The sequence below is a fragment of the Capronia epimyces genome (assembly GCF_000585565.1).
Source record: "Capronia epimyces CBS 606.96 chromosome Unknown aczIQ-supercont1.9, whole genome shotgun sequence".
NCBI lineage: Eukaryota > Fungi > Ascomycota > Eurotiomycetes > Chaetothyriales > Herpotrichiellaceae > Capronia > Capronia epimyces.
The window spans coordinates 1,005,965-1,030,782 of NW_006912912.1; the positions used below are offsets into that span (position 1 = coordinate 1,005,965).

Below are 24,818 nucleotides of genomic sequence, written 5' to 3' on the forward strand. Positions count from 1 at the left end.
CTGTATCGACTGCTGGTGAAGGCTGTGTTGTGTATCCTTTGCGGGTCACCAGCAATCAGTCGTTGTCTCGCGACTTGCTCCGGCGTTGGTAGCTTCAAGATTACGTAGACAATGGCGTAGCCGACTATATCTTCATCGGCGTCAACTGGATTGATCTTCCAACGAGGTGCTCGTGAGGCTTCGCGCCACGTCCAGTGGTGGGTTTGGTCGAGCATCATACCTGCCCACGCCTTGCACTGCAGTCTATTAGAACATGTCGTTCAAAGTAAGAGCAATCGCGCACCAGCCCAGGAATTAGTTCCCGGCCAGATTTGGCATTGCATGTGTCTTCTTGATATTTCGTGCATGCTGCGCGCCCTTCATCTCCTCGGCAATGGGCCATCAACGCCATTCACGCCATTCACGCCATTGGAGATCTTTGGTCCAACAACGGCCTTCTCCAGAGCCTGCAGAACGTCTTTTCTCAGGTCGTCGGCATCCTCGACGCCACAACTCAACCTGACGAGATCATCGTAGACGCCAATAGCTTCACGCTGCTCCTTGGGAATGCCTGCGTGGGTCATGGCGCTGGGGACCTCACAGAGACTTTCGACGCCACCAAGACTTTCAGCAAGGGTGAAGATTCTTGTCTGTTGGCAAAATCGCTCTGCAGCGGCATGCCCGCCCTTGAGCCTGAAACTGAGCATCCCACCACCGAGCCCGTCTCGGTGCTGTTTAATTGCGATGGCTCTCTGCTTGTGGGAGTCGAGACCTGGGTAGTTGACTGCGATAACATTGGGGGATGCTTCGAGGGCCTTGGCTACAGCCAGGGCGTTCTTGCTTGCTTCACGAGCCCGAAGATGTAATGTTTTCAGACCGCGGTGGGCGAGCCAGCAGTCAAACGGAGAGGGAACAGCTCCGATGGCATTTTGGAGGAATGTCAACCGTTCCTTGAGCTCGTCCGAATTGAATGCCGCAACCCCCATCACCACATCCGAGTGTCCATTGATATACTTTGTCACGGAGTGCACCACAATATCGGCGCCGTGGTCCAAAGGATTCTGCACATACGGCGAGAGAAACGTATTGTCAACCACGACCAAAATGCCATGCCGGTGGGCAACTGTAGCCACATTTCTAATGTCGACCAAGCTCAGGGTAGGGTTCGAAGGGCTCTCGATCCAGATGAGTTTCGTTTGCTCGCGAATCAACTCCTCCACGTCTAACTCTATCGAGGGGGAGAAGGTCACCTCGACTCCGTGCGCGAGGGCCACTTTTGTGAAGTATCGATGAGTTCCACCATAGACATCCGATACCGAAATGACATGGGAGCCAGCCGCCAAGGACTGGAGGATGGTCGCAGTTGTCGCTGAGCCGGAAGCAAATGCCAGCGCGTATCTGGCGTGTTCGAGGGCAGCGACTGCATCTTCAAAGTTGTCCCGGTTAGGGTTGGCACTGCGGCTGTACTCGTACAGTCCGATCGGCTTGCCGACAGCAGTCTGCGCAAATGTAGTGGATAGAGAGAGAGGTTCGATGACTGCGCCCGTGGTGGGATCATGAGGGGATCCTGCGTGAACGGCGAGCGTGCCGAACTCGTGGACGGGTGAAGGTGCACGCGCAGGCGTGGTGATACCACCATCTTCATTGGTCAAGATACGTTCGTTCGGACGTAGAGGGCGAGGTGAATGAGGGCTTGGGACGGTCATGTTGGGCACTATGTCTGCGTCTCGAAACGTGAGGCCGAGTATGCACAGGACTTGGGTTTGGCAGAGAGGGAGCAACTCCTGAGGTGATGGGAAAGGTGTCAGAGAAGACAGGGCGCACTTAATATGGAACGACTTGATTAATATTTTGTCGAACGATACATGATGAGGTAAGAGGATCCCCTGCTCATGGAACCTTGCGTCTTGATGGTATAAGCGTAGCAAAATTAATCAACAAACGAGGCGGCGAGGATGACGTGCTTGAGATTGAAATAGCACATAGGATACTCCGTACTCCGTATCCGTACACCAGCCTGCGCCCGTGCAAGATGAGATGCCGCCACATTGATTGCAAATTCCGTCAATTAGTTACAAAGAGTCTCACCACACACTCTCTCTATCTCTTTGTGTGATACTGTCACAACTTCTGACCAGGCTTCAAAGGGCGCAGTTTGCTGCGGGTGGTATTTTCTATTTTCTGGCCTCTGATGACAAACCCTGAACGCGAACCCGAGCATGAGAACACACACGCATTGTGGGCTTGTGCTTCGACAATCGAAATGCTTCGGGATCCCCCCGGCCTCCGTATCCCCATCCTGCTGTGCCCCCTGTTTTTCCTCTTCCACCACCCTTAAGATACATGTCTGTTGATGCAGCTCAGCGTGGCCGTCTTCTTCCGAGTGGTCAGCGGCAGGAGAAGAACACCTCAGAACATCGAGTTGCAGAAAGTAGAGACCTTGGATCTAGCCGTGTCCGTATGGTGCTGCAGCCGTGGACGTCGCTGGAGAGACCAGTTGGGCGAGTAAGAGGAGAGCTGGCGATTAAAGTCTTGGGTGGTGTCTGGCTTCGTCCTCGTCCTCAAAGCCAATCTCACCACCATTCTACTCCTCCGAGTCCGGCCTCGGCCATCGAAGCCTGTCAAAGGTTAGAATGTCCCTTGGCCAAATTCAACATCCACTGCATACCTCAACCGCATAGGGAACTTGGCGCTCCGTCTGTTTGTCGGCCTCTCCATTCGCGCTCGGCCCTTTCGGTGCTTGATCGTGCCATTTTTCTGCCTCGACACGCATATTGACAACGGTACCTTGATCAAACCAGAGTTCGGATTCGTCCGTTTTCCAAACCCATGTTTGCTCGCCCTCGTCGCTATTGACATGTCAGTATGAGCTCTGGCCGAGACCTCGTATACTGTACTCACAATATGCAGCCCTCAAAAAGCATGGTCCGGGGCACAAAGATGTCTTCAAAGAACCGCATCGTAACCGCATGGTGTTAGATTGATGCCATGGAAAGGGCAGTCTCACTCACTATGTATACCCGCCGGTGTACATTTCTGGACGGTGCCAGTAATAATCTCGCCCTTGAAGGGTCGGAAAACCATCATGCGAAACCGAACTGGGTGCGTAAGTATACATAAGCATTGCACGATGGCACCTTCATACCATTGACGTTGACATTGCCTGTTCCATTTCCGATCAAGCCATCAGAAGCCTTCAGAAGATCGTACATGCAAATACAAAGTCCGACTTTTTGCACAATCTATGGCGCGTGTTAGAGGGAAGGGCGGCTCCTGGCTGAGGGTGAGGTGCACCTTGTTTGAGTATTTTTCATTGATCCTATCCTCCAGATCTTGTCGAGTTATCTCGTTGTTCAAGAATCCATACGGTGGAATTTGGACCAGATCCTCAAAAGTGGTCTACACTGTCAGTAACATATCAGGCTGGAGGACGGAAAGGCGTACGAGTATGAACATATTGTCACCCAATGAGCCGCGGCGTTTTAGAGTCCGATGTTGACCCCAATGATATCTGCATGATACTATGCCTTATGCAAAGCACATGGGAAGGCAGTATTGTCTCCGTAGAAAGATACCTATAGGTAGATACTCGCGACACAATTAAAAGATGCGAAATAGAAATCTACGGTTAGAATGAAGATTTGGGTGTGGTTAAGCGGCGCAGCCTCGACACCGTAAGAAGTTAAGAGCCCGATGCACGCCCCATCTGGTAACTTAAAGTGCGCCTAAGGGCTTAGGGGCCTTAGAAGCCTCAGGGCCTAAGCCTAAGGAGCACTTAGCGGGGGGCCACTGGCGCCAACGCCTAAAGTTCGGCCCTGACGTCGTCTACAATCCAAAAATTTAGAGGGCAACGCATCTTTTCGATTGTTCTGTATAGAACGCCTGCAGAGCGCCAGCGATGACACCGAGGTTGTTTGCGGAGACAAGGTAGGGTCGTGACATCTGCTTGTTGAGCAGCGATGAGACACGGACTCCAATCCGCCCACCAGCATGTCGAACCAGCCGTTCTCCTTCCCTCCACCTCCGCCGCCGCCTCCCAAGCGAAGCACACAAGGTGCCTTTCAACAGAACAGCGGGCCTCACAATAACAGAGGCTCATTCAGAGGTGGCCATTCTTCCAGAGCGAATACCCGAGGCGGACGCGGAGGCTACGGGGGAGGACAGCATGCATCCTTTGCTCCCTCCGGTAACTATCAGCGACCTCAACCCAGACCATTCGAAAATGGGCCACGCCGGGGCTCCTTCACAAACGCTCCGCAAAAAAGGAACCATACCACTGCCTTTCCCTCGGCGAACCAGCCTCGACCTCGGCCGGTGGCTCCTCCTGCCGTTCCGAGTTTCAATGCCTCAATACAACACCTTCTACCGCGTAAAGAGCCCTCCGAGCCAAAAAGTCAAAGTATCTCTAAACCTAGGAAACAAAACCTACTCGGTCTGACCCCGTCATCCCAGGATCAAACCTCTGACTCGGAAGATGACGAGGGCGAGGAAGAGCGTCTTGCTGCCCAGATAAAATCTGACGGACAAGCCCTACAGTTCGAATACAAGGGACATACTGCTACCCTCCGCACTCCGGAGGAAATTGCGGCTTGGATTGCGGAGAGAAAGAAACGCTTTCCTACGCAAGCCAAGGCGGAGGCAGCAAAGAAAGAGGCCGCGGAGAAGAGGCGAAAATGGGAAGAGGAAAAGCAGGCTAGACTGGATGCGAAAAAGGAGGCTTGGACACGAAGGGAGCAAGAGCGCAAAGAGCAAGAGAGGGCAAGAGCACAACAGAGACAGGCCGAGCAGCTAGAGAAGGAGGGTCAAACAAAGCAGAAAGAAAAGGCTCTAGATCCGACTGCTTTGGCCAAGTTGCAAGCCGAGAAGCTGCGAAAGAAAGCTCTCAGAGCGGAGCGCCAGTTAGCCAAAGCAGAGGAAGCATTGCGGTTGGCCGAGGCAAAGGCGAGTTCTTCGTCTGCACAGTCTTCTGCAGACGTGGGAAAACTTTTGGGCACGGAAACTGAGGCTCTGGACACCCTCTCAGGCTCCGATATGATCGAATCTGACTTCACATCGTCCTCCGGCTCGTCAGGCACAGACTCCGATTCAGAAGACGGGTCTATCTCCGAAGAAGCCTCCGACTCCGACCCCAGCTCCGCTCCAGAAGTTGTAAGCACCAAGAAAGCAGCTCTGGCGGCTGACCAGGCTGCTCTTCCGGCTTCCAAGAGACCCGCGCCTCCATTGCGCCCCTGCAAAAACCTGATCAAGTTTGGCCGGTGCAAATACGGCTCGAACTGTCGCTTCTCACACGAAAAGACCAAGGGTAGCGTCGACACTGAAAAGACCCCCAGGAGCGGCAGGGCAGAAACCAAGGGCACCAAGAAGAATGACTTGTCGGCAGGTAGCGGCAGGAGGAAAAGTCTCTGGCAGGTCCTGGTCGAGTCGCAACAAGAAGAGGAGAGAAAAAGGCTGCTGGAAGCCATCATTATCCTTGGTGAGAAGGGTATGCTTGATGACCCTGCGGCGAGATGAGAGTTTTGCGGATGAGTGTTTGACTTTGATGTCGACGGTTACGGTGACGGCCATGGTGATGGTGATGGTGCTTTCATCGAAGAATTGTCGTCTTGTTGTCTTGTTGTCTATCAATTGATTCCCCAGGGGCAATAACGATAATATCTCCTCTTGACGAGGTCTACGAACTTGAACCCCATCCCATCCCATCCATCAGAAGGATTTCTTTCTTGTGCAGATCCTGCAACTCCCCTGCTCCTGATCAGCCGTGTTGGCTTCCAAGTCTTTGCTCTTGGCATTCGATAAAATACACTATGATGTCGTGTCCCTTGGAGGCCTTTTGACCTCTCTTTCCGGTGAACTACGGTCCAGCTCTACAACAGAACAGCACCCGAGGGGCGATATGCCGTAGATTGATCACATGATGCATACCGAAAGAAAGACAATACAGCAAGTACTACGAGGGAAAAAATACAGCAAGTACGAGGAGAGAGAGAGAGAGAAAAGCGAACAGAGCCATCCTAGTATACGTAGTAGCCGGGCACTCTGTCATTAATTTGGGCAGAGTTTCATTCTCGGTTCCGGACTATTTAGTACCTCTAGCTCAGGGCCCAGGCAGGGCCCAGTATTTCATTTCGTTTCGTTTCCTAGGCCCAGGATGGTAAGCCAATGCCAGTAGCTGTTGTGTGCGTCCATGTCTGTCTGGAACTGTCACTGTCAGGGCAATGCCCTCAGTAGAATGCTGCCTGTACGCAGCAAGCTAGCAAGCAAGGATTTGGATTTTTTGATTTCAACTCTCAACAAGAAAGAACGTGACAGGATAAAGTCCCCCTAGACGTTTCATCATAATGGTTTCGTATGGTTGACTGACGGGACAAAGGACAAAGCCCTCCTCCGGCTGGACGTGTCAGTTTGGTTGTCTGGTTTGGTTGACAGTAGGATTCGCACTTACACGAGGAGCACATATCACAACAATGCCGTCGCCGCTGGTAATGAGATCACCACCTTCTCCCGCGTTTGAGTGGCGCTCTACGAGGGCTTTCTGCTGCACGGACAGGACTCTGGGTCAGGCTTGGGCTCGCGATTGAGGCTGGAGTTGAAGGTGGAGGTGGAGGCGGGGGTGGAGGTTGCTGTCGTCTTTGTTCAGGTGCAACTCGGAGCCTAAGTGGTGGCTGGAAAGACTCATGATTGAGTGCGGCATCGGTCATGCTTATTCGACGCTTCGGGCGGCGGATTCCTGGTCCTGGTCCTGTTCCTGTTCCTGCTCCTGTTCCTGCTCCTGTTCCTGCTCCTTGTGCAGGCGAGGGCTCCAGATTTGTCGCCTCCGGGGCAGGCGCCCATGCAGAAGCGTTGGTCGAGCCCAAGATTGATGCGGCTCTGGAGCTGGTAGTCACCAGAGTTGGTTGAATAACTTGAAATCCATTCTGGCGTGCAAGACTGTCTAATGTGCCCGTGAGATATATGGGGTGATCATAGATAGGAGGAATAAGCCCAGGCTGACCGATCGTCTCCTGTCCTTGTTCTGCCACTCGTGCGTCCTGTGTTGCTTGTGTTTGTCGTGCCCGTTGTGCTATTCGTGCTCGTCGTGCTTGTAGTGATCGTACTATTCGTGCTCGTTGTGTGGCGTCTCGTTCAGATGCTGCGTTAATTTCTGCAATGTCTGCTGCGGTTGCTTCTTGGTGTGAGACCAAGCCACCATCAGCATGATGGTCTTCACCGGTACCGGCTGGTCCGAAAGCCCCAGGCTGGGCTGGAGGATCTAGGTTACGTAGCTGAGAGAATAGTCCGTTGCATGGTGTGTAACCGTGTGGCTTCGCACCACACTCGTAGCAAAAGTTGGCGCCGCATTCGCAAGCCATGTGGTTGCATCCGCCAGCCTTCTCAACCAGATTCTTGCACCCCGGACAATGCCTCCACCGCTTTTCCTGGGCAAGTTGGCGATCACCATCGTTCATCAGCTCTTCCACTTTCTTGCAGGTTGTTCTGTCTTCGCCAGTATGCTGGTCAAGTCCTTGCTTACATTCAGTACAGGTTTGAGTCTGGCACTCTCCGCACTGGACGAATTGGCCTTGATTGTTTCCAATATGGCTCTCTTCCATGTATCGGCTGCAGACTGGATTCGCGCAATAGGTGGGATTGCGTGAAGAATATTCTTCGACGACACTGAAGTAACGCATGACAACGTCCTCGTCCAAATATTCTTCGACAGAATTCATGTCTAGGCCTCGAAAACCATTGCAGCATCTTGGTGGAAAAGACATTTTGTTCGTGAGGCCTGTTCTGACTAGCTGGTTGAGGCAAGCTCGGCAATAATCATGACCACAAGTGAGATGAATGCGACTGTGCTCGGATTCTAGACACGCTCTACAAACTCCCGGACCAGATGCTTCGCGGGCTTCCACCCGAACACCAGACCTTGTTCCAAGTTGCGATAGCCACTGGGGAGGAGAATCCCGGAGAAGATCTGCCATGGCGTCCTGATCATCTTCAGACAATTCTAGACGGCTGTGGATCCGTCTCCCCACATTGAGCCAAAAGCCGGCCATCTGTCCAGGAACCTCAGTCTCTCGAGACTGGGGAGGGAGCGCAGGAGTGGTGTGCGCCGGTGTTGCAGTGCGTCCGCTATTGTCGATCTCAGAGTCTACCGGCTCCTCACCCAGTGTACTGTTTTGGTGTTGCTGGAGCGTAGTGCCGATAGGTGCCCTAATAGACCCAGCATTTGTCGCTGAGACGTCCTCTCCTCCGGGCAGGATGATTGAATCCAGTGGTTGACCCGCCCAGAAGCCGTCCAAGTTGAGGAGCCTCCCATCTTCGAATTGGTATAAATGACGAACCGGTGCTGTTCTGAGCAGTGCAGCGGACGGGTCAATTTGGGGAGACGGGGAGGCCATACGTGCGGGTGTGCCAGCAGGTTCACGATGTGTTCGTTGGAAATTGCCGACATCTCCGTCCATTCTCCCCGCAGCTTCTCGTCCGACTTGTTGTGCGAGATAGGGGGGTTCCGACATGTTGGAAAATGACGAGAGCAGAAGCGATGTAAGCAGTAATGTAGGGGGTTGATAGGGTGTATCCAAGGCCCCCAGCTTCCTAGATCGGCTGGATCAATCCTCTCTCCACGAGTAGTGAGATCTTCGTGCTCGGCCGTACGGTCGAAGCGACGTCAAGTTCTCAGCCTTATGCGGGCAGAAACGCCAGGAAGACAGCAGGAGACGGCACAGACGGGAAGGTAGATGAGATATCCTATTGTCAAAAGGATAAGAAAAGATTGAGTCAGTAGTACAGCACAAGAAGACGACTGGAGATGGAAAACATAGACATGGTAGTGAAGGTAAAGTGAGGCAGCTTTATCCTTGCACTGCATCTGCCGTGTAACCTTGGCGCTGGCACGAGGCTGAACATGTACTGCCAGTTGTAGTAGTAACATTTGATACGTGTATATTACCTGGAGTCTGCAACCAGCAACCAGCAGCCGACCTGTTTGTATTGCCGGTCTGCAGTATAGCTTTGAATAATGTGAACAAACCTTCTCTCTGCCCCAGCAACATGCCGACAACAACAACAGTAATCACAGCGTTGTTGATGTGATTGTCATCGTCATAGTCACGAAGAGGAAAGAGCTTGTCTTGAGACATCGAGGTGTGTAGGTTTGTCGGACCGGGATTACTTTTCCCCGGACTGCCTGGCAAGTCCTTTGGGGTGCGCTCAGACTACGAGGTACAGAGACTACTCCGTAAATACAAGAGCATTCAAGTTCCTTGCCAGCAAGGGCAGAAGGGCAGAAGGGCAGAAGCGAGTGCATGGGTTGAACAGACAGCAGTAGCATCATCAGGCCTTGGGCTTGCACTTGATACTTCGCAGTCGGTCGCAGCCGCAGTCGCAGTCACACTGTAGGTAGCTGCCTGTCACCCCACCTGCGCCTATCTTTCGATTTCACCCATTTCTGATTATGTTATTCTCTAGCACCTACATGACAGTACGGATGCTACTGTCTGCAGAAGAACAGAATGCATCGGGCCAGTCTACAACCGGTCACCAACAAGCTACCAAACCTCTCCATTCGGCTGATAAGCAGTCTTGCTCCTCGATTACGCGGCCCCTGTTCCAGACCGATCATCTACAGAGTACAGAGTAAACGGTAGTATCAGTATTCGAACCGACACATGCTTGAATCAGCGGCCTTACTACTAGTAGTCCTCCGTCCTACATCCTCCTCAGGGCCTACAGTGCACACCGTCCTCGAACCTGCATCGAACTTGGGGCGAGTCACCCTTGATCCAGCGAGGTCAAAGATCCACAACTCAGCCACGGATGGGTACTATAATGGAATGGGTTCTCTAGGCACCTTGTGGCGTTCACCGAAGGAGACTGATCACACCCTTTGTGAACCAGCATCGGCCCCAACTTTGGCCGGGCAGCGATCGAAGGGTTCGCACACCAGAAACAATATTAAGGGATAGAATGTAAAGTAAAACAACTTGAATCCCCAAGGAATTCACGGTCTTTGACCACCTGCTCGAGTTTCCTCGTCCTCGTGCTCACTGAGTAGAAGACCAAGACCGCCACACACAGTCGTGTGGTATGTGGTATGTAGTACTCCGTATGTGGCACCCGTTCTGTCTCTCCGCCTCGCTCACCGCTCACCGCCAGATGTCCGACCACGAGCGTGGGTCGAGTTCAACAGTTCACGCGATGCCGAGCCTGTGCCTCGCATCCATCGTTCGAAACTAAAACAACCGACCCCCGACGCCTTGCTGTATCTAGGCGGCTGTCACTCTCCGTCACGCATTGTTAATTTGGTTCATACAGAGTCAAGGAGAAGGTCGGTGAGATGTCACATCTTGATTGGGTCTTGTTTGTCCGACGTGGCCTTTTCGGTGCTTTGGCATGGCGGTTCACGGAGACGTGGGGCTCGCCCAAGGCTTCAAGACATTGCATTGCACCATACGAACCATCAATTGGACAAGGGTCGGCGCCAGGGGGGGTTGATGGAGGGGTGGAGGGGTGAGAGGGGCAGGATGGTTCTCAAGGTTCGCGCAGTTGCGGTTCAGTTATACAGAGTACAAACAGCTATATAAACAACACGATTCACAGCGGGACACTCTGCTTTCCTTTCCTTCCCTTCTCTTGTCCCACTACCCAACCCCAAGTCCAAGTCTCTCTACAACATCAGGTCAACTGTTGTTCCACTCCTCATCCACCTGTCCTACCACCACCACCACCCAACCAACCAAACCACTCATCACCATCACAATGGCGGACGAAGCTACCAAGGCCAAGATCCGAGCCACCTTCGACAAGCTCACTCCCGAGGACTTTGCCTCGGTTGCCGGAAACAAGGACGGGCTGGCCGACAAGGTCGCCGCCGCCTACGGCATCTCCAAGGAAGAGGCTGTCAAGCAGGTCGACGCTGCGTTCGCCAAATAAATCTCCAACCAGCCCAACCCAACACAACCACAACCATACCACAACAATGACAATCCCACCCGGTGGTTCGAGTTGATTGAGGGAAAGAAGAAAGAGGTTCAAGTTGATTGAGGGAAGAAAGAATGCAAGACATACAGACCAAACAGACAAGACAGTCGACGAGACGAGAGATTAGGTCGCATCACTGGCAGTACACCATGAAGTCGGGCGATGGACCATTCCCATTCATTTCAATTTCATAGCGAGGGAGTCTGTGGCTACACATCCACACCTACATCTACATGTACATCTGCCTCTGTATCCGTGTCGAAGCAGAGCAGAGCAGATCCAATGCAGATGCAGCGAAGCGGGAATGAATGACATGCAAGTTCAAGTTGACAATTACCTCTAGTGTTGAAAGCCCTTCCCTTATGTTCCCTTCGCTTCGGTTCCCTGTGTGCTTCTTATTGTGCTTAGTGTGCGTGCGTGCGTGCTTGTGCTTCCAGTTTCAACTTCCTGTTTCTACAGCGCCCTAACCCTAGTCCGTACTATAGTGTTGTCGGTGTGATTGTTGCTCCTTGCTATGCTTCATACTTCATGCTTCATGTTTCTTCTATGCTTCATGCTTTGCTTCAGGCTTCAATCTACATGAAGCAGGTCCCCAAGTTTTCCGTTTTTCTCTTGTCATTATTAAATACCTAGCTATAGTCTGGTCTCGTCTGATCTGATCTGATCTGATCTAGTCTGGCTTGAGACCGTGAAGACGCACAGGCAAAGCCGAACCAGTCCCTGGTAGACTGAGAAATTAGTATGATGTCTTGATTCATCACGGGACACATATGTACTTTCACAATAAGAATAAGATGAAGTACTAATAATATACACATACTTTCACAATAAGAATAAGATACGTACTAATAATAACATACTACATACCTAATCACACTCTATCAGGATCAGGAATCCCTCTTCCCTCTTCCCTCTTCCTTCTGTGGCAGTACTAGCTTCTAGCTAGGTATCTACCACCTCAGCTAGACAGTTCAGACAGTTCAGACAGTTCAGCCAGCTCAGCCCAGCCCAGCCTTGCCGAATGGCCATGGTCATGATAGTCTAGCAGTAACCCACCTGCTACCCTATCCAGCACCAAGGGTGAAGAGAGGACAGATGAGAGCAATTAACTCGCCATGAGCCATGACCTCCACGTTATCAGGGCGTACTTTATGAAACCTGTTCAATACTTACACAAGGACCTCGATCTTGTCTCGTCCTGTTCCTTCGTTTATTTTTGGCACACTGGGCGTCGCCGTCCTGTCCTGCTGCTGCTGCTGCAGCTGCAGCAATTGACCTTCTAAACTGCCCCTCAAACCTCTTCTTCATCATCCAGCCCGTCTCCAAGCAACTCATCATCCTCGACCACCTCGGAATAATCCTGACCGCGTCTTGCAAAAGCGTCTCTCGACCGATACGGCGCACCATATCCACCGGCAGCCGATCCTCTTCCAAGTCCAAACCTGCCTCCTCCACCACCGCCGGAACGCAATGGCATGTATCCCTTGGCACTCCGCCATAGAGACATGACAAGCAAAGGAGTGGCCTTTGCAACAGCGACCACTCCGCTGACAATCGCAACGGGCACTGTGATCCACGGAGAATCCCCAGACTCGGCGCCACTTGCTCTACTCTCACCCAACCTGATCTGTCCGAACCCGCCGAATCCGGCCCGCCATTGCGTGTAGACCCAGTACCCAATCCCCACAGCTACAGCGATGGGGATGAAAATCGCAAAGAACAATCCCGCCCCGCTGATGCCATGCTTCTTGTGGTATTCTTTCTCGTGGCCAGGACACGGGCGGCTCTCCAATTTGTCCAGTTCCACACCCCCTATACATGTCGTGAGCGGAATACGCCTGTACCCTGTCGGATACCAGAATTCGACCTGCTTAGGATTGTCGAGACAATTTTGTTCGTGGTCTTGGGGTTGCAGACCGGGCACCAGTTGGCATGTGCCGTCAGCCTGTGGCTGGTAATTGTAGTCGCACTCAAAGTCTTGCCGAGTGCAGCTACAGTTGCGTGCAAGGTTGTGGAGATGGTTGATTTTCTTTCCGTTGTAACATTGAGCATCGATTCGCTTGCGGTGGTATTGTGACACATGACCGAAAAGGCAGTTGGAGTCTTGCATAGGATGTTTCGGCTCCCATAGCGAGTAGTCATCGTTGATCGGGTTTGCCTCGTCCAAGTCACATTTCCGCTGTCGTTCCTTGAGCCCACTGAAATCAAGGTGAACAGTAAAGATGCCACGTTTGGCTCCAGCTCCTAGTTCGCGGCCCCAAAGCAAGAAATTCCGTGAATTGTCCGAAGGAACCGTGGTGATTGCATCGATCTGCATTTCAACTTCGGGAGAGAATTCATACTCTTTCCATGTTTGACCCTCGTCGAGCGTGTAAAACAGGCTCTTCGTAGGTTGCGATTCCTTGACAATGACAATGATACTGCCTTGATCGCCATATTCCCACATGTAGCTGCCCTTCTTCACCGATGACCATGTAATGCCAGCGTCACGTGTGATGAATGTGTCAGTGCTTTCATCATCTTTTCGAGCGAGAAATTCCCCGACATTACCGACCGCCATCATAAGGCCAACTGCACTAGGGCTGGAGAATGTGGCTGACTTGTCGGCTCGCTCGGTGTAGCTGTGGATATGCAGAGAGCATTTCTGAGTTGCCTTGTTGGCCTCTGAAACACACTTATAATCATGCCCAAGGGCGTCTTTCTTGGGCGGTGGCAGCAGAGCCCATTCTGCGCCATCATTGTGTGTGATCATGGACTTGAGTTTCTTCTTCTCGCCGTCATTAGTCTCGTCAATGTTGGCGACAACATTGACAGTAGCGACGCCTTCAAGGCCTTGCATTTTCTCAAAGTCGACGTATCCTTCCTGGTCCCGGTTGACAGCGTCCAAGGTGAACACGTACGATGTGCCGTTACTGTTGGATTTGATTATGGCTCCGTATTCACGGTCTGGGGCCGCGTTGACAGTAACGTGCAGAAAGACGGCATGGGTAGAACTGTCCAGAACAGTGTAGGCCTGTTGGTGAGCAACCTGGAAGTTCTTGGGAAACTCCGCTGGGGCAAAAGTCCGGCCATCAATACTTGCATCCACTTTCAAACTCTGTCTATCTTCTGTCTTCGCCGCCACGATGATGAATTCCGACATGGTTGCAAAGTCCAAAATGTCCGGGAAATGGACTGTCGAGTCGCTGAAGAAGTTATCACTGGACAAGAGCATGAGGTTCTTGTCCGGATTTTCATCTTGATATTGTTCACAGTAGATGAGTTCGTCAGAATCAGCCCGTCCCTCTCGGGTGATGAATTCGCACTTCCTTGCGTATCGAACAAGAGTCTGCCAATTGTCGCCCCGATCTTTCGAGTAAAAGATGTTGGTATGATCATCCTTTCCAACTGCGCCAGACCAGAGCAACCAGTCCTTGTAGTCTGGATGGAATCTCAAGGTTGGCAGTCTCAGATTGCTGGGCCGTTCTGGTGCAACGAACTGGTCAAACCGATCACCTCGGTCGATGGTGTAGTGTACGGTCTTGGAGCCTGTAAGGAAAAATACCACGTCATGATGGTGAGGATTGGGGGCAATGGCAGTGATGGGTTCTCCCGTGAGGATGGGCTCCCATGTCTTGCCATGGTCACGAGTGAGGAAGATGTCCTGTTCACTTGTCCGCATGACGATTGATTCGTCATTTCCCATCGAAGTGTCCCCTCTTTCCAGATAGTACCATTCAGAAAATCGGTCGGCATCGAAGTTAGTTTTCTCGACAACGATTTCACCTGACGCCGGCCGTTTCGCCGAGTCTGAGCAAGGCCTTTCGATTTCCTTGTCAAGTTCTTCTCCGCCTTTGCGATTGCACTCGTCTCCGGGAATCAATCGCCACCCAGAAGGCCCTCTGAACGTGTCCTCAATGTCCTTGCACTCCCCTTCTGGGATAGAGAGAGGTGCAGCCGGGACACATTTGGTTCGATCGTCGGGATCCCTGACAAAGTTGTAATCGCATTCGAAATCTGCTATTGTGCAGACGCAAGGCTCAAACTCCGGAACTGGGTCCTTGAATTCGTCATCAATGAAGCATTCGGCGTCAGCCTTGCGTCGGCGGAAGAATTGCTTGTGCCCCATGAGACAGCTGGGCTTACCATCCGCGTCGACGCGGGCAGGCCATCGCTCGAAATCGTCCTTCTTGCACGCGCGTTCATGAAGGCCTTCGAAGTCAATCTTGAACATGACCCATTCCGTCTTGGAGCCCGACCCATGGGCACCCATTAGGAGGAAACTGAGGGTAGTAGAATCAGGGACCGTCGTCAGAACCTTAGCACGGATTTTCTGGGAAAGGTCTGCCTTCGTCCAGGTCTTGCCATGATCAATAGAATACCTGATATAAGAAGTTGCATCTTCGTCGTCAATGGCTACAATGACAGCCCCTTGGTTGCCGAACTCGTAAAGATGAGCTCCATCGAGGCCCTTGTACCATGTGACGCCGGCATCATCTGAGACGAAAAGGTCACCCTCGTTGTAATCTTTGAGATACTTTCCAGTGTTGCCAACGCCCATAACGATGCCGGGGGCTGGACTAGAGAAGATCCTGCCGGCCTGCTTGGCATCTGTCACCGAGTGGAGGTGTAGCTTCTTGTCGCCCGCCATAAGATCTTGGAATGTTCGGCCGTCGTCGAAACTGATTTGCGACTTGATCTGTTTGTCGGCAAGGGTGGAAGCCTCGACCTCTTTCCAGTTGTCCACGGTGTTCACCAGAACAATCCCTTGGATGCTCTGAACCTTCTCAAAATCGACTCGACCGTAGAGGTTTCGGTTGGTGTGGTCGATGTTGCGGGTGAAGTATGTTCCGTTGGAATTTGATGTAAACAGGTAGCCCATCGGGTTGGAAGGCCGGGATCCCAGTACATCGACTTGCATGCTGTAGTTGGTGCTTTCGAGGATGGTGTAGGCATCTTCATTGATGCGATGTTGTCCGAATTCGGCTCTGTGCCATTGTGATGCATCTTTTGTCACATACAGGGCCAGCTCATCCGTACCCTCCGACTTTGCCGCTGCAACCAAAAATCCCTTCACGGAAGCCATGCTAATGATCCCAGTTACCGCTCGACCTTCGTCCAGGGCGGGCTCCAGCTCGTCCTCTTCAAAATAGCTGTCGGAGACGACCAACCGGTTGTCCTTGGGCCAAGGAGAATACAGACCCTCCACAATGCAGAACACTCGAGTGTCAACTTCGGCCGCGATATCCAGGGCAAAGTCTGGGGTGCCAACAGCCCATTGACAACCTCTTGTTTGGCTGCCTATCTTGGTGACAGTCTTGAAATCATCGTCCGTGTACATGGCGACCTCGGTACACGACAGGCCAGTGCATTGCTCACCATTCCAGATGACGCGTTTGGGATCTCGTCCGTGGAAGCTCAAAGGGCTGCTGCGGAACAAGGCAAGACCGGAACCAGCACTACTGAATTTCCTCCATGTCTCGCCTCTGTCCGTAGTGATCCAATGATCAAACGCAAGTCCGAGGATGTATGCGCGCTGATTGTCCCAGGGATGAGGGTACAGCTCCCAGGCATTTCCCGATTGTCCCTCATCATCAATCTCCTGCCACGTCTCCCCGGCGTCTGCGCTGCGCCACACCTTGTTCAGCTCCCTATCTTGACCAATGATGACATGCGAGTCATCGAAGTAGAAGACATTCTCGAGGACATTCTCGAATTTCGTGGAGATGATGGTCGGCCCATCTTTCTTTGCTTGCGTGGGCTGGGGCGAAAAGGCCAGCAACAGGAGGAGGAGGGTAAAGGACGAGGCGACCGCGCGACAACAGAAAGGCCGGATTATCATCTTTTGATTACCGCATTGGACTGGGAGAGGGAGTCCGCAGTAAGCAGTGTTGAGACTAAAAGAGTGATGGGCAAGATGGAACGGACAGATTGATGGTTTGTAGCACCTAGAGGATTGCCTGCGGCCAGCAATTAATTCTGGAGTCTCAGCATCCGGTACTCGTAGTAAATCGGGGGGCACAGACTTCCGATGCGGCAATGGTCCTTAACTTAGCGTGTATCAGCGGCACTCGAGGCTCCTGGAGGCTGACGCGTTATGCTTGACAAGATGCAGGTGGGTTGGTCGTCGTTTGACGCTGTCACTGGCACCTTCATCTACTGCCTCATCTTCAATCCGCCGAGTGCAGGTATACGAGTGAGGACACGTTGTGTTCTAGAGATACCCTCCCACCAGTTGCTATGATGTGTTCGCGCCCAACCCCAACCGGCATAATGTTACCCCCTTTTACCAGCGGCCCAAACAGGCTGCAGCAATCGACCTTGCAGCAATCGACCTTGCAGCAATCGACCCTGAACTCCATCGCTGAATGACATGGTAATACATGATAATGCCTGCTCCTGCATATGCAAAATACAACCCAATCCAACAGTCAACCACGCCCTGATTCATTTCAGCCTCAATTTCCGTAAGAATCTTTTCACCCTCGATTCTTCAGGAGGCAGTGTGTCCCAGATTGATATACCATGGCCATCAGACGCCAATTCCGGTCGTTCTAAAGGCAGATCATTGATACTCTTCTGGTTGACTAGCTGTATTTCCTCGGGTGAACGTAGGTCTGGACGGGTCAATGTCATATGAAGTGTCATCTCCCGATCTGCGGTGACGCCCCGGGTATATGTCTCGGGATGCCTCCTCGTGGAGAAGAGCCTTGATCCCGTGCTGCCGTCAACGCTCGTTTTCTTAGACTGTCGGTGCATATGAAAGACAGCGTCATCAGGAGTTCTAGGGTCATAGAGAGTATCGGGCTCGTCTACATCGTCCCCGTCGTCACCCGACAACGACGGCGTATCCTCGTGGAAGAATGTCCGGTTCACATCGGGTCTTGGCTGAGGGCTAGTCATCGGTCGTGTATGATCCCATTGTTTTGTCTTCTGCCCGACGGAGGGGAAACCAAACTCGATTGCCTCGTCGAACTTTTGTGGAGATGCCAGATAGAGCCTCAGCTTCAGTCGAGCGGCAGGATCTTGGTAGTGAGTAGCACGGGGGTCGATGGAGGATAAGGATGCTTGCGAGCGGAAGTGTTTAAGTGAGGTGGGCGAGGATGGGTCGTTGGATTTCAACGGTAACGGTGGGACACTCGGGATTTCGCCCTGGCCGCGTGAGGACGACGTTGAATTCCGGCCGCGTCGGATAGAAATGCTCGAGATTGATGTATTCCTCCTGAAAGGCCGCTTGACGGGTTCTGATATGGATGCGGTCTTCCGAGCTGTTTCTGCGATAGCTTCGTGGTAGTCGTCCAACTCGAGATCTAAGTCCCCCTCGTCCTCCAGCCATCGAAACCCTTCGGCGGAATAGTCATTCATGTCGATGGCAGAATCCACGCGGGCTTCGTCTTTGAGGTTGTCCAACTCCACAGCAGTAAGGGCTTCAGAGAAGCGTGGCTCGACTGCAGCCAACTGATTTGTACGAGAACTGCGGCGTCGCAGGATTTCGTCTGCGGCGTCTAGGATGATGGTGTTTTTCGCCAGGGTATAAAATGAGCACTCCTCTTTAGAGAACAGCCTTTTCTGAACCGCAGGGGGCAGAGAGCCGAACCACGCAACCGTTGAGGGGGTCGCCTGATTGTTTGTCGTCGAGGCCCGTCTCCTGCGGAGTCTGTTCCTGTTGAGCAGCTGCCCGGGCTGTAGGACGCCGGATGGCAGAAGGGATGGTTTGTCCGAGGTATCTGCCGCAGTCCAGGTGTCGCTCGGCTGAAGGACTGATGGACGGGGACGGGGACGACGAGGATGGGGGAGGTTGCTCCCATCTTGTGCTAATCTGAGGCGTTCTAAGCTGCTAAAATACTGGTGCAACACTTCTGTTAGCCTGGAGACCTGCAGAATAAGCGATCGACGAGGTGTCGGTGTCAACCATCACGCGAAACAAAGTTGGCGTGTGCATACTGCACAGAGTGGAATGGTCAGATAAGACATTGGATGGGGTTGGTCCGTTGAAGTGGCGCCCCTGGGCTTGGGAGGACCGTGCCGCCGCCAGGGGATGGACTGGCTGCTAAGAAGGGCCCGGGTTCCCCATTTAGGCAGCGAGCGGCCAGCCTAAACCCCATGGATCCCAAGAGAGACAGGCGGCGTGGTCATGGACGTTGACGGGTGCCTGCAATCATTGGGCTATAGTGGTACCTTGGAGTGACGTGGCAGCCTCCTTAGCCCGTTGACCGTTGACGGGCAGTTGTTGGGGGTGTGGATGGGCTGCTCGAAGATGTGATCTGCTGTCTCTCCCTCCTTTCTGTCTTCGTTTCAGAGATCGTGGCTTGCCCATCACCTAACAGTGTGACAGTGCTCCGACCATTTTGCATTCCTTTTTCCTGGGGGACGTGTACCCATGACAAGCGAAAGTAAGACAACGTGACAAATTGGACTCACTTTGCGTCTAAGTGCCGGGGGAAGAGCCTCGAAGGCCACCTCGTTGGTGAGAGAACGCCGATGGGAATTTCGCATCTTGGGCAATGAACTCAATTGAGTCTTGCTCTGGATTGAAGGGTCGTTGGCAAGCAGAGTTTGGTTCGCCGTCTGTCTCGTGGTCAAACCTGCCGAGTAGGTTTGGGCTTTGTCTTTGCGGTGAGGAGCCTGCGTACGAGGTAGACTGGTGGCCCCAGGTGAAATTCGACAGGTTGGCCGCCCCGGAGTCTAAATGAATCAGACTTTTCTCTGTACTCGTACTTAAACCCAGTGTACTCTGTACGGAGTACAGCCCTAGGAATTACTCAGAGTTGACGATCGACAGGCTTGCCATGGGGCTGAAGAGAAGATCTGGGGAAAAGAGGACGTCAAGACAGACAAGAGAGAGACAGGGGTTTTAAACAACAACATAATAACTACAAACATAAGAAGAGTAGGAGGGATGAACCACAGGAACTTTTGACAGGAATGACGGAATGAGGCCCTGCGCTGTCAATTAAATGTCCAGTCCACCATTTATGTAGTTTGTCGGTTTTGAAGCCTGTCATGCGAGGAGACAAGGAATTGACAGCAAATTCCCACCCCCTTGCGGCTTGCACTTGAGATTGAGCCTACGTCTGCCTACGTCTTCTGGCAGCGTGGCATGCGCCCCAAGTCTCCAAACCCTGCATACAGTAGTCTGCCATTCTCGGTTGAATTCGCAAGGACAGCGCCCTCATTAAACCCCGGCCCTTTTACGACATGCCTACGGAGTTACATGCCTACCTACGGAGTACATACCTGCATTTCTACGAAGCCCCCCGGGCCATCTTAAAACACGCACATGCAGAATTTCACTGATCTGTCGGTTCTCTGCCCGTCGAACTCGAAAAGGCCCTTGCCAGAGGTTCATGCCGCCACGCGAAGTGCGAGAACCGGACTGTGAGCAGCCGCCGAACGGGCAGGGGGGCTCCCATTGCATCGCTATCAGGAAAAGAACGGCGTTAGGTCTGGAATCATGGTCTTCGCTAAAATCCTTGTCCCACCAATTTCATTCCGCAATGAACCCTGACCTCCTGTGCGTCTTTGCAAAAGGACCGCCGCAGGACACAAGGATGGTCGTCAGGTTTACTCTCCCCGCTCCGTATGAGGAAATATTGAAGAGAAGTTTCCTGACCTTCACTCTCGGACAGACACGAAGTCCGTGGGCTGTCTTCAACCTGAGCCTGATGGGCTCTATACCGGCCGTGCAATTCGGTCTTGGAGGTTGAGATATATGCCACATATGACGGGCTTATTTGAAATGAGATACAAACACCCAAGTTCTGCATCTTCTAGGTCGGAGACCGAGTCAGTCCCAAAATTACGGCTGTCAGACACCTGAAAATCGTGTGTTTCGAATCCGCGATAACGAGATACGACTTGTGGCTTGCCTAAGGTTTCACAGAAAAGGGGAAGAAGCCAAATGGAAGCCCTGAACCAGATCTGGGCGGAAAATCAACATGGGGAGGGTACTGGTGGCCTGAGTGAGCTAGTTGTTGTTGTTGCACTAAAGCCAATGCCTTGACCTTGACTCCGGGATGTACGAGTATGTTGGTGGCTTTTTATTCAAGGGAAAATCCCGCATTTGAGTATCCAACGGTCGTGTCACCGTCTGGAAGGGAAGGCCGGATGGGATCGTCGTCCGCGTTCCGATTACAGAACCCCAAGAAGTTCGCTCTCAGACTGGTCCGAGTCATGTCAACCCCTGGTTTGTGATGCATACGCAGAGAGTGATGGTGCGAACAATCTTGTCTGATGCCTCTGCCCAAAGCTGTGATATGGAAATCCCTTGCTCCATCTACTATCTACTACGGTCTCCGTCCATGCCAGAACAAATCAACCACAACCACTCTCCGCCTCCAAGGCCAGCTTGAACCTCCCTACACGACTGATCCGACGGTGGCCACCTCTTGACTCCGTGCAGTGGTCGTACAGCCTCCCAATAGCACCGGATGTGAGATTGCTGAACCAACTCGTTGAGACAGGTACAGGCAAGCCACTTGAAGTGGAGATCTTTCAGTGTAACCAGGCCTTTGAACTCACCGGAGCGGGATAAAGGGACAAGAAAGGAAATAAACTACATGTTATGTAGGCATTCGTCGCATCTTGGGCCATGGGTTGCTGACCAGGCTTAGCCGAACACTGCCACCATTGCTCCCGTAGTAATGTGTGATTTGCCAATGACTCTACTCTTGTTGTGCTTCAGCCGCGCTGTCATTCGAGGACAAAATGTCGGGCGAGATCGTATCAGCCTAGCTGCGTTGGGTACGGGCTGAAGCCCGCAAACCTCTACCCGCAAGGTGTTCAGAGGCGAACATGAGTGCATACTTAAAGGTCCTTAGCACCCCTACTCCGTACCCATACGCGGAGAGGCATCGGAGATCCGAGCACCTCCGTTTCGAACAGGGCAACGACCAAATTCAGCATTCGCTCATTTTAACCGGGGTGCCGACATAAGCGAATCCAATGATGATGCCACCGTTCCGGAAGAATCCGCCACTGGCCTCACACATTTGGATATGTACATTGTACGCAGTAGCTGGAGTTTGTTTGACACGAGGGGTGTGCCATGTGGTGCATCAGCTGATTTCTTCTTGATTCTGTGCAGAATATCGAATATCCGTACTTCTTACCTCCCAAAGGGCCACATGAGAGCTGATGGGTGCCATCGATGCGAGGCGAGGCGCAGCAGAAAGACCAATCACGACGCGGTGCCTGGAACAAGGTCTCGGATCCCGGGGCGAGTGGAAGGGCGGCGCGAGACTGATTTGCCAATCAAGGAGCACACTTGGAGGTACTTGGCCGTATTCTGTGTAGTCTGGTGGCGGTGGTGGCTTAGGGGCTCAAACTCCGGCATTGATTGGGTCTAACGTGGCCTCTAAACACGATCCAGGCACCCTAAAGACGGTAAGCTTTTGGTTGTCGCGCACAACCCGGAGAAACTATCTTCAGCCAACGTGACAACGTGACAACCGCCAACGCGACTCTCGAGGCGTTTTGTGTTGCAAACAACCGCCTCCTCCGTCGGCCGAAAAAAACTAGGTATCCGTAGAGGCTTAGGCGCCGTAGAGCACCTAATAGGCTTCCTGTTGCCATCTTCGAGTCAGACTCTTGGTCTATTTTCATTCACCTTCACTTCCATCACCATTCTCTCTCACCACGAACCCTGTCTGCATATCCTCCCTGTTGTCACATAATCTGTAACACCATTATCTTGTTGTCGCAGCACTTCCTCTCGTCGTGCCCCCTATCACAACCTCCAACATGCGCTTTCTTGCCACTGTGGTCGCCGCTCTTTGCGTAGCAGTGGTGGCTGCCCAGAAAAACAATGCCATCAGCATCCCCGAAGGACAATCCACATTGGATGTCACTGCCGGGAAGCCTTTGACGATCGACTGGACCAACCCTTCAAGCGGCACCGTCACCATCAAGCTGGCGCAGGATCCAATTACCCCTGACTCGGGTGTCGTCCTAGCCTGTGAGTATCTTGCCTGCGCCCTTCAACAAACACCAACACAGTATCACTGACTATCCTCTGCGCAGCCGGCGTCCCTGCCTCTGACAAGACGGCCACCCTGCAAATCCCTGCTGCCGACGACGTCAACTCCCACCTGTACACAATCGAGATCATCGACGATACCGACTCCAGTAACACCAACTTCTCGCCGAACTTTGGAATTCAAGGCGCCACGGGAACAGGGACGGGAAGCGTTTCGACCGCGTCCTCCACCGGTACCGCAAGTACAGCGTCGAAGACTAGCACGAATTCGACAGCCACGGATTCGAGCGCAGCATCATCTGCCGCAGCCACATCATCCGCCGCAGCTGCATCATCTTCTGCAGCCGCCACCAGCGACAGTGCTAGCAGCAGTGAATCTGCTTCCACTAGCGCAACATCCTCCCAGGCCGAATCATCTTCCACCTCATCTGCTGCCCCGACCGAGACCACCTCTGTTCCAAGCAGTAACACCAATGCAGGCAGCGGGTTGAAGATCCAGGGAGGTGTCCTTGCAATGGCCGTTGGCTTAGTCGTGGCCCTGTAAAAATCCAGCAAGAACACATTATGGCGGCCATCCCGTGCCGATCGAGTACCACAACTGTCAGAGAGAACATTCATGTTGAAAAGATGAGCGTTGTGCAGTTGGGTCTGGCCTCGATGTGTCGATTCTTTGTAAATATATATCCACTTCCCCGGCTCCAGGGCCATGTTCATCCCCCCTACAACTCATATATATAGGATATTTGTCATTCTTCCGTCTTCTTCTCCTTGTACACCCTTGGATCCGAACATATGGGAGACTTGGCTAGGGTTGGGAGGACTGGATGGGCAATTGGCATAGTGTTCGGCATGCGATTTCAGGAGCGTGGCGCTGTGCAATGGACTGAGACATCGACCTAAGACAAATGTTAATGCTAGCTTCATCATCAGCAACAGACAGACGCATAGTATGGTCCAGGTTTTGTCCGGCTTTTGAATCTGACATCTTTTGTAAAAGAATGCACCTAGGTTGAAATAGCACGTATCACCCGAATTGTTGTTCGACAATCCACACCCTCTAGGATCAAAGTCCAGGTGACTTGAAGCGACGGCCAGGATGGAAGTTGTCCGTCAAGGGGCCAGCGATCGAGACCGACTGAGGTAGAACAGGAACATGGGCCAGCAGTACAATACCATGCCATGGGCCAGGAGGTAGTGGTCTGTCTGAGACAAAGGCCAAAAGCCAATTGCAATTGTGGAATGTGTAGGTAGCCAGGACGACAGGCAGGTCGAAAGTCAGGTTCGCACCTTCCGCAAGTGCCACTGCCACTGCCGTTGCCAGAGCCCGACCATCGCAACCGCAGCCGTAGTCAACTAAGCAGTTTGATCATATTGGATCTGATCAGGGCCTCACTATTTCCGAGCCTGAAGTTGTCTGCGGTGTTGTGCCAGTGGTGGATCAATGAAGTATTGATTGAAACAGCATTGTCATAATTGACTGCAACCTCTGCCTGTAGTATGCGTAGGTACTGGCAGATACTGTACAGACAGAGCACAGGTTAGGTACCTTAGGTACAGTACACCCAATATCTGTACTCTGTATGGTAGGTGTCTGGCACCTGAGTTCGGGGTACCATGGTTCTCGGTATATGTACCACTGGCAGTAATAGGGAATACCAAGCACAGCGTACTCCGTACTTGGTACATCTCCCATGGAGGCACTGGCATGCATTTTCACATGCCAAACTCAATCGCTGTCTATCACCCCCATCCACTTCAAGGTTTGGTCTCAGGTCGGGCCCCGCAGGCTAATGTATACGTACTTGCCCAGGTGTGTACGGAGTACAGACTTCGAGCGAGGTATACGTGGACAAGGAATGGTGGATGTTAAAGTTGACGTTGTCGTTGTCGTTGTCGTTGTGTCTGTCCTCGTTCGCATTCA

At 52.5% G+C, this 24,818-nt stretch overlaps 8 protein-coding genes across 8 annotated transcripts; 3 read left to right on the forward strand and 5 right to left on the reverse strand.

Moving 5' to 3' along the window:
• Window positions 1-359: 359 nt before the first annotated feature.
• A1O3_09359 (cystathionine gamma-lyase) lies at window positions 360-1,685 on the reverse strand (the record flags this gene model as incomplete). Its single annotated transcript, XM_007739453.1, has 1 exon — window positions 360-1,685. One exon carries the CDS (start codon window positions 1,683-1,685, stop codon window positions 360-362), a length of 1,326 nt encoding a protein of 441 aa, XP_007737643.1.
• Window positions 1,686-2,552: 867 nt separating this feature from the next.
• Window positions 2,553-2,939, reverse strand: A1O3_09360 (uncharacterized protein; the record flags this gene model as incomplete). Its single annotated transcript, XM_007739454.1, has 3 exons — window positions 2,553-2,597; window positions 2,648-2,828; window positions 2,881-2,939. 3 exons carry the CDS (start codon window positions 2,937-2,939, stop codon window positions 2,553-2,555), a joined length of 285 nt encoding a protein of 94 aa, XP_007737644.1.
• Window positions 2,940-3,969: 1,030 nt separating this feature from the next.
• Window positions 3,970-5,490, forward strand: A1O3_09361 (uncharacterized protein; the record flags this gene model as incomplete). The annotated part of the gene is made up of 1 exon (XM_007739455.1): window positions 3,970-5,490. One exon carries the CDS (start codon window positions 3,970-3,972, stop codon window positions 5,488-5,490), a length of 1,521 nt encoding a protein of 506 aa, XP_007737645.1.
• A 1,189-nt stretch (window positions 5,491-6,679) lies between these two features.
• A1O3_09362 (uncharacterized protein) lies at window positions 6,680-8,477 on the reverse strand (the record flags this gene model as incomplete). Its single annotated transcript, XM_007739456.1, has 2 exons — window positions 6,680-6,846; window positions 6,971-8,477. The coding sequence occupies 2 exons, from the start codon at window positions 8,475-8,477 to the stop codon at window positions 6,680-6,682; spliced, it is 1,674 nt and encodes a 557-aa protein (XP_007737646.1).
• A 2,242-nt stretch (window positions 8,478-10,719) lies between these two features.
• Window positions 10,720-10,893, forward strand: A1O3_09363 (uncharacterized protein; the record flags this gene model as incomplete). The annotated part of the gene is made up of 1 exon (XM_007739457.1): window positions 10,720-10,893. The coding sequence occupies one exon, from the start codon at window positions 10,720-10,722 to the stop codon at window positions 10,891-10,893; it is 174 nt and encodes a 57-aa protein (XP_007737647.1).
• A 1,339-nt stretch (window positions 10,894-12,232) lies between these two features.
• A1O3_09364 (uncharacterized protein) lies at window positions 12,233-16,762 on the reverse strand (the record flags this gene model as incomplete). The annotated part of the gene is made up of 1 exon (XM_007739458.1): window positions 12,233-16,762. The coding sequence occupies one exon, from the start codon at window positions 16,760-16,762 to the stop codon at window positions 12,233-12,235; it is 4,530 nt and encodes a 1,509-aa protein (XP_007737648.1).
• A 605-nt stretch (window positions 16,763-17,367) lies between these two features.
• On the reverse strand, window positions 17,368-18,894 carry A1O3_09365 (uncharacterized protein; the record flags this gene model as incomplete). The annotated part of the gene is made up of 2 exons (XM_007739459.1): window positions 17,368-18,647; window positions 18,870-18,894. The coding sequence occupies 2 exons, from the start codon at window positions 18,892-18,894 to the stop codon at window positions 17,368-17,370; spliced, it is 1,305 nt and encodes a 434-aa protein (XP_007737649.1).
• Window positions 18,895-22,662: 3,768 nt separating this feature from the next.
• On the forward strand, window positions 22,663-23,441 carry A1O3_09366 (uncharacterized protein; the record flags this gene model as incomplete). The annotated part of the gene is made up of 2 exons (XM_007739460.1): window positions 22,663-22,876; window positions 22,942-23,441. The coding sequence occupies 2 exons, from the start codon at window positions 22,663-22,665 to the stop codon at window positions 23,439-23,441; spliced, it is 714 nt and encodes a 237-aa protein (XP_007737650.1).
• Window positions 23,442-24,818: the final 1,377 nt, after the last annotated feature.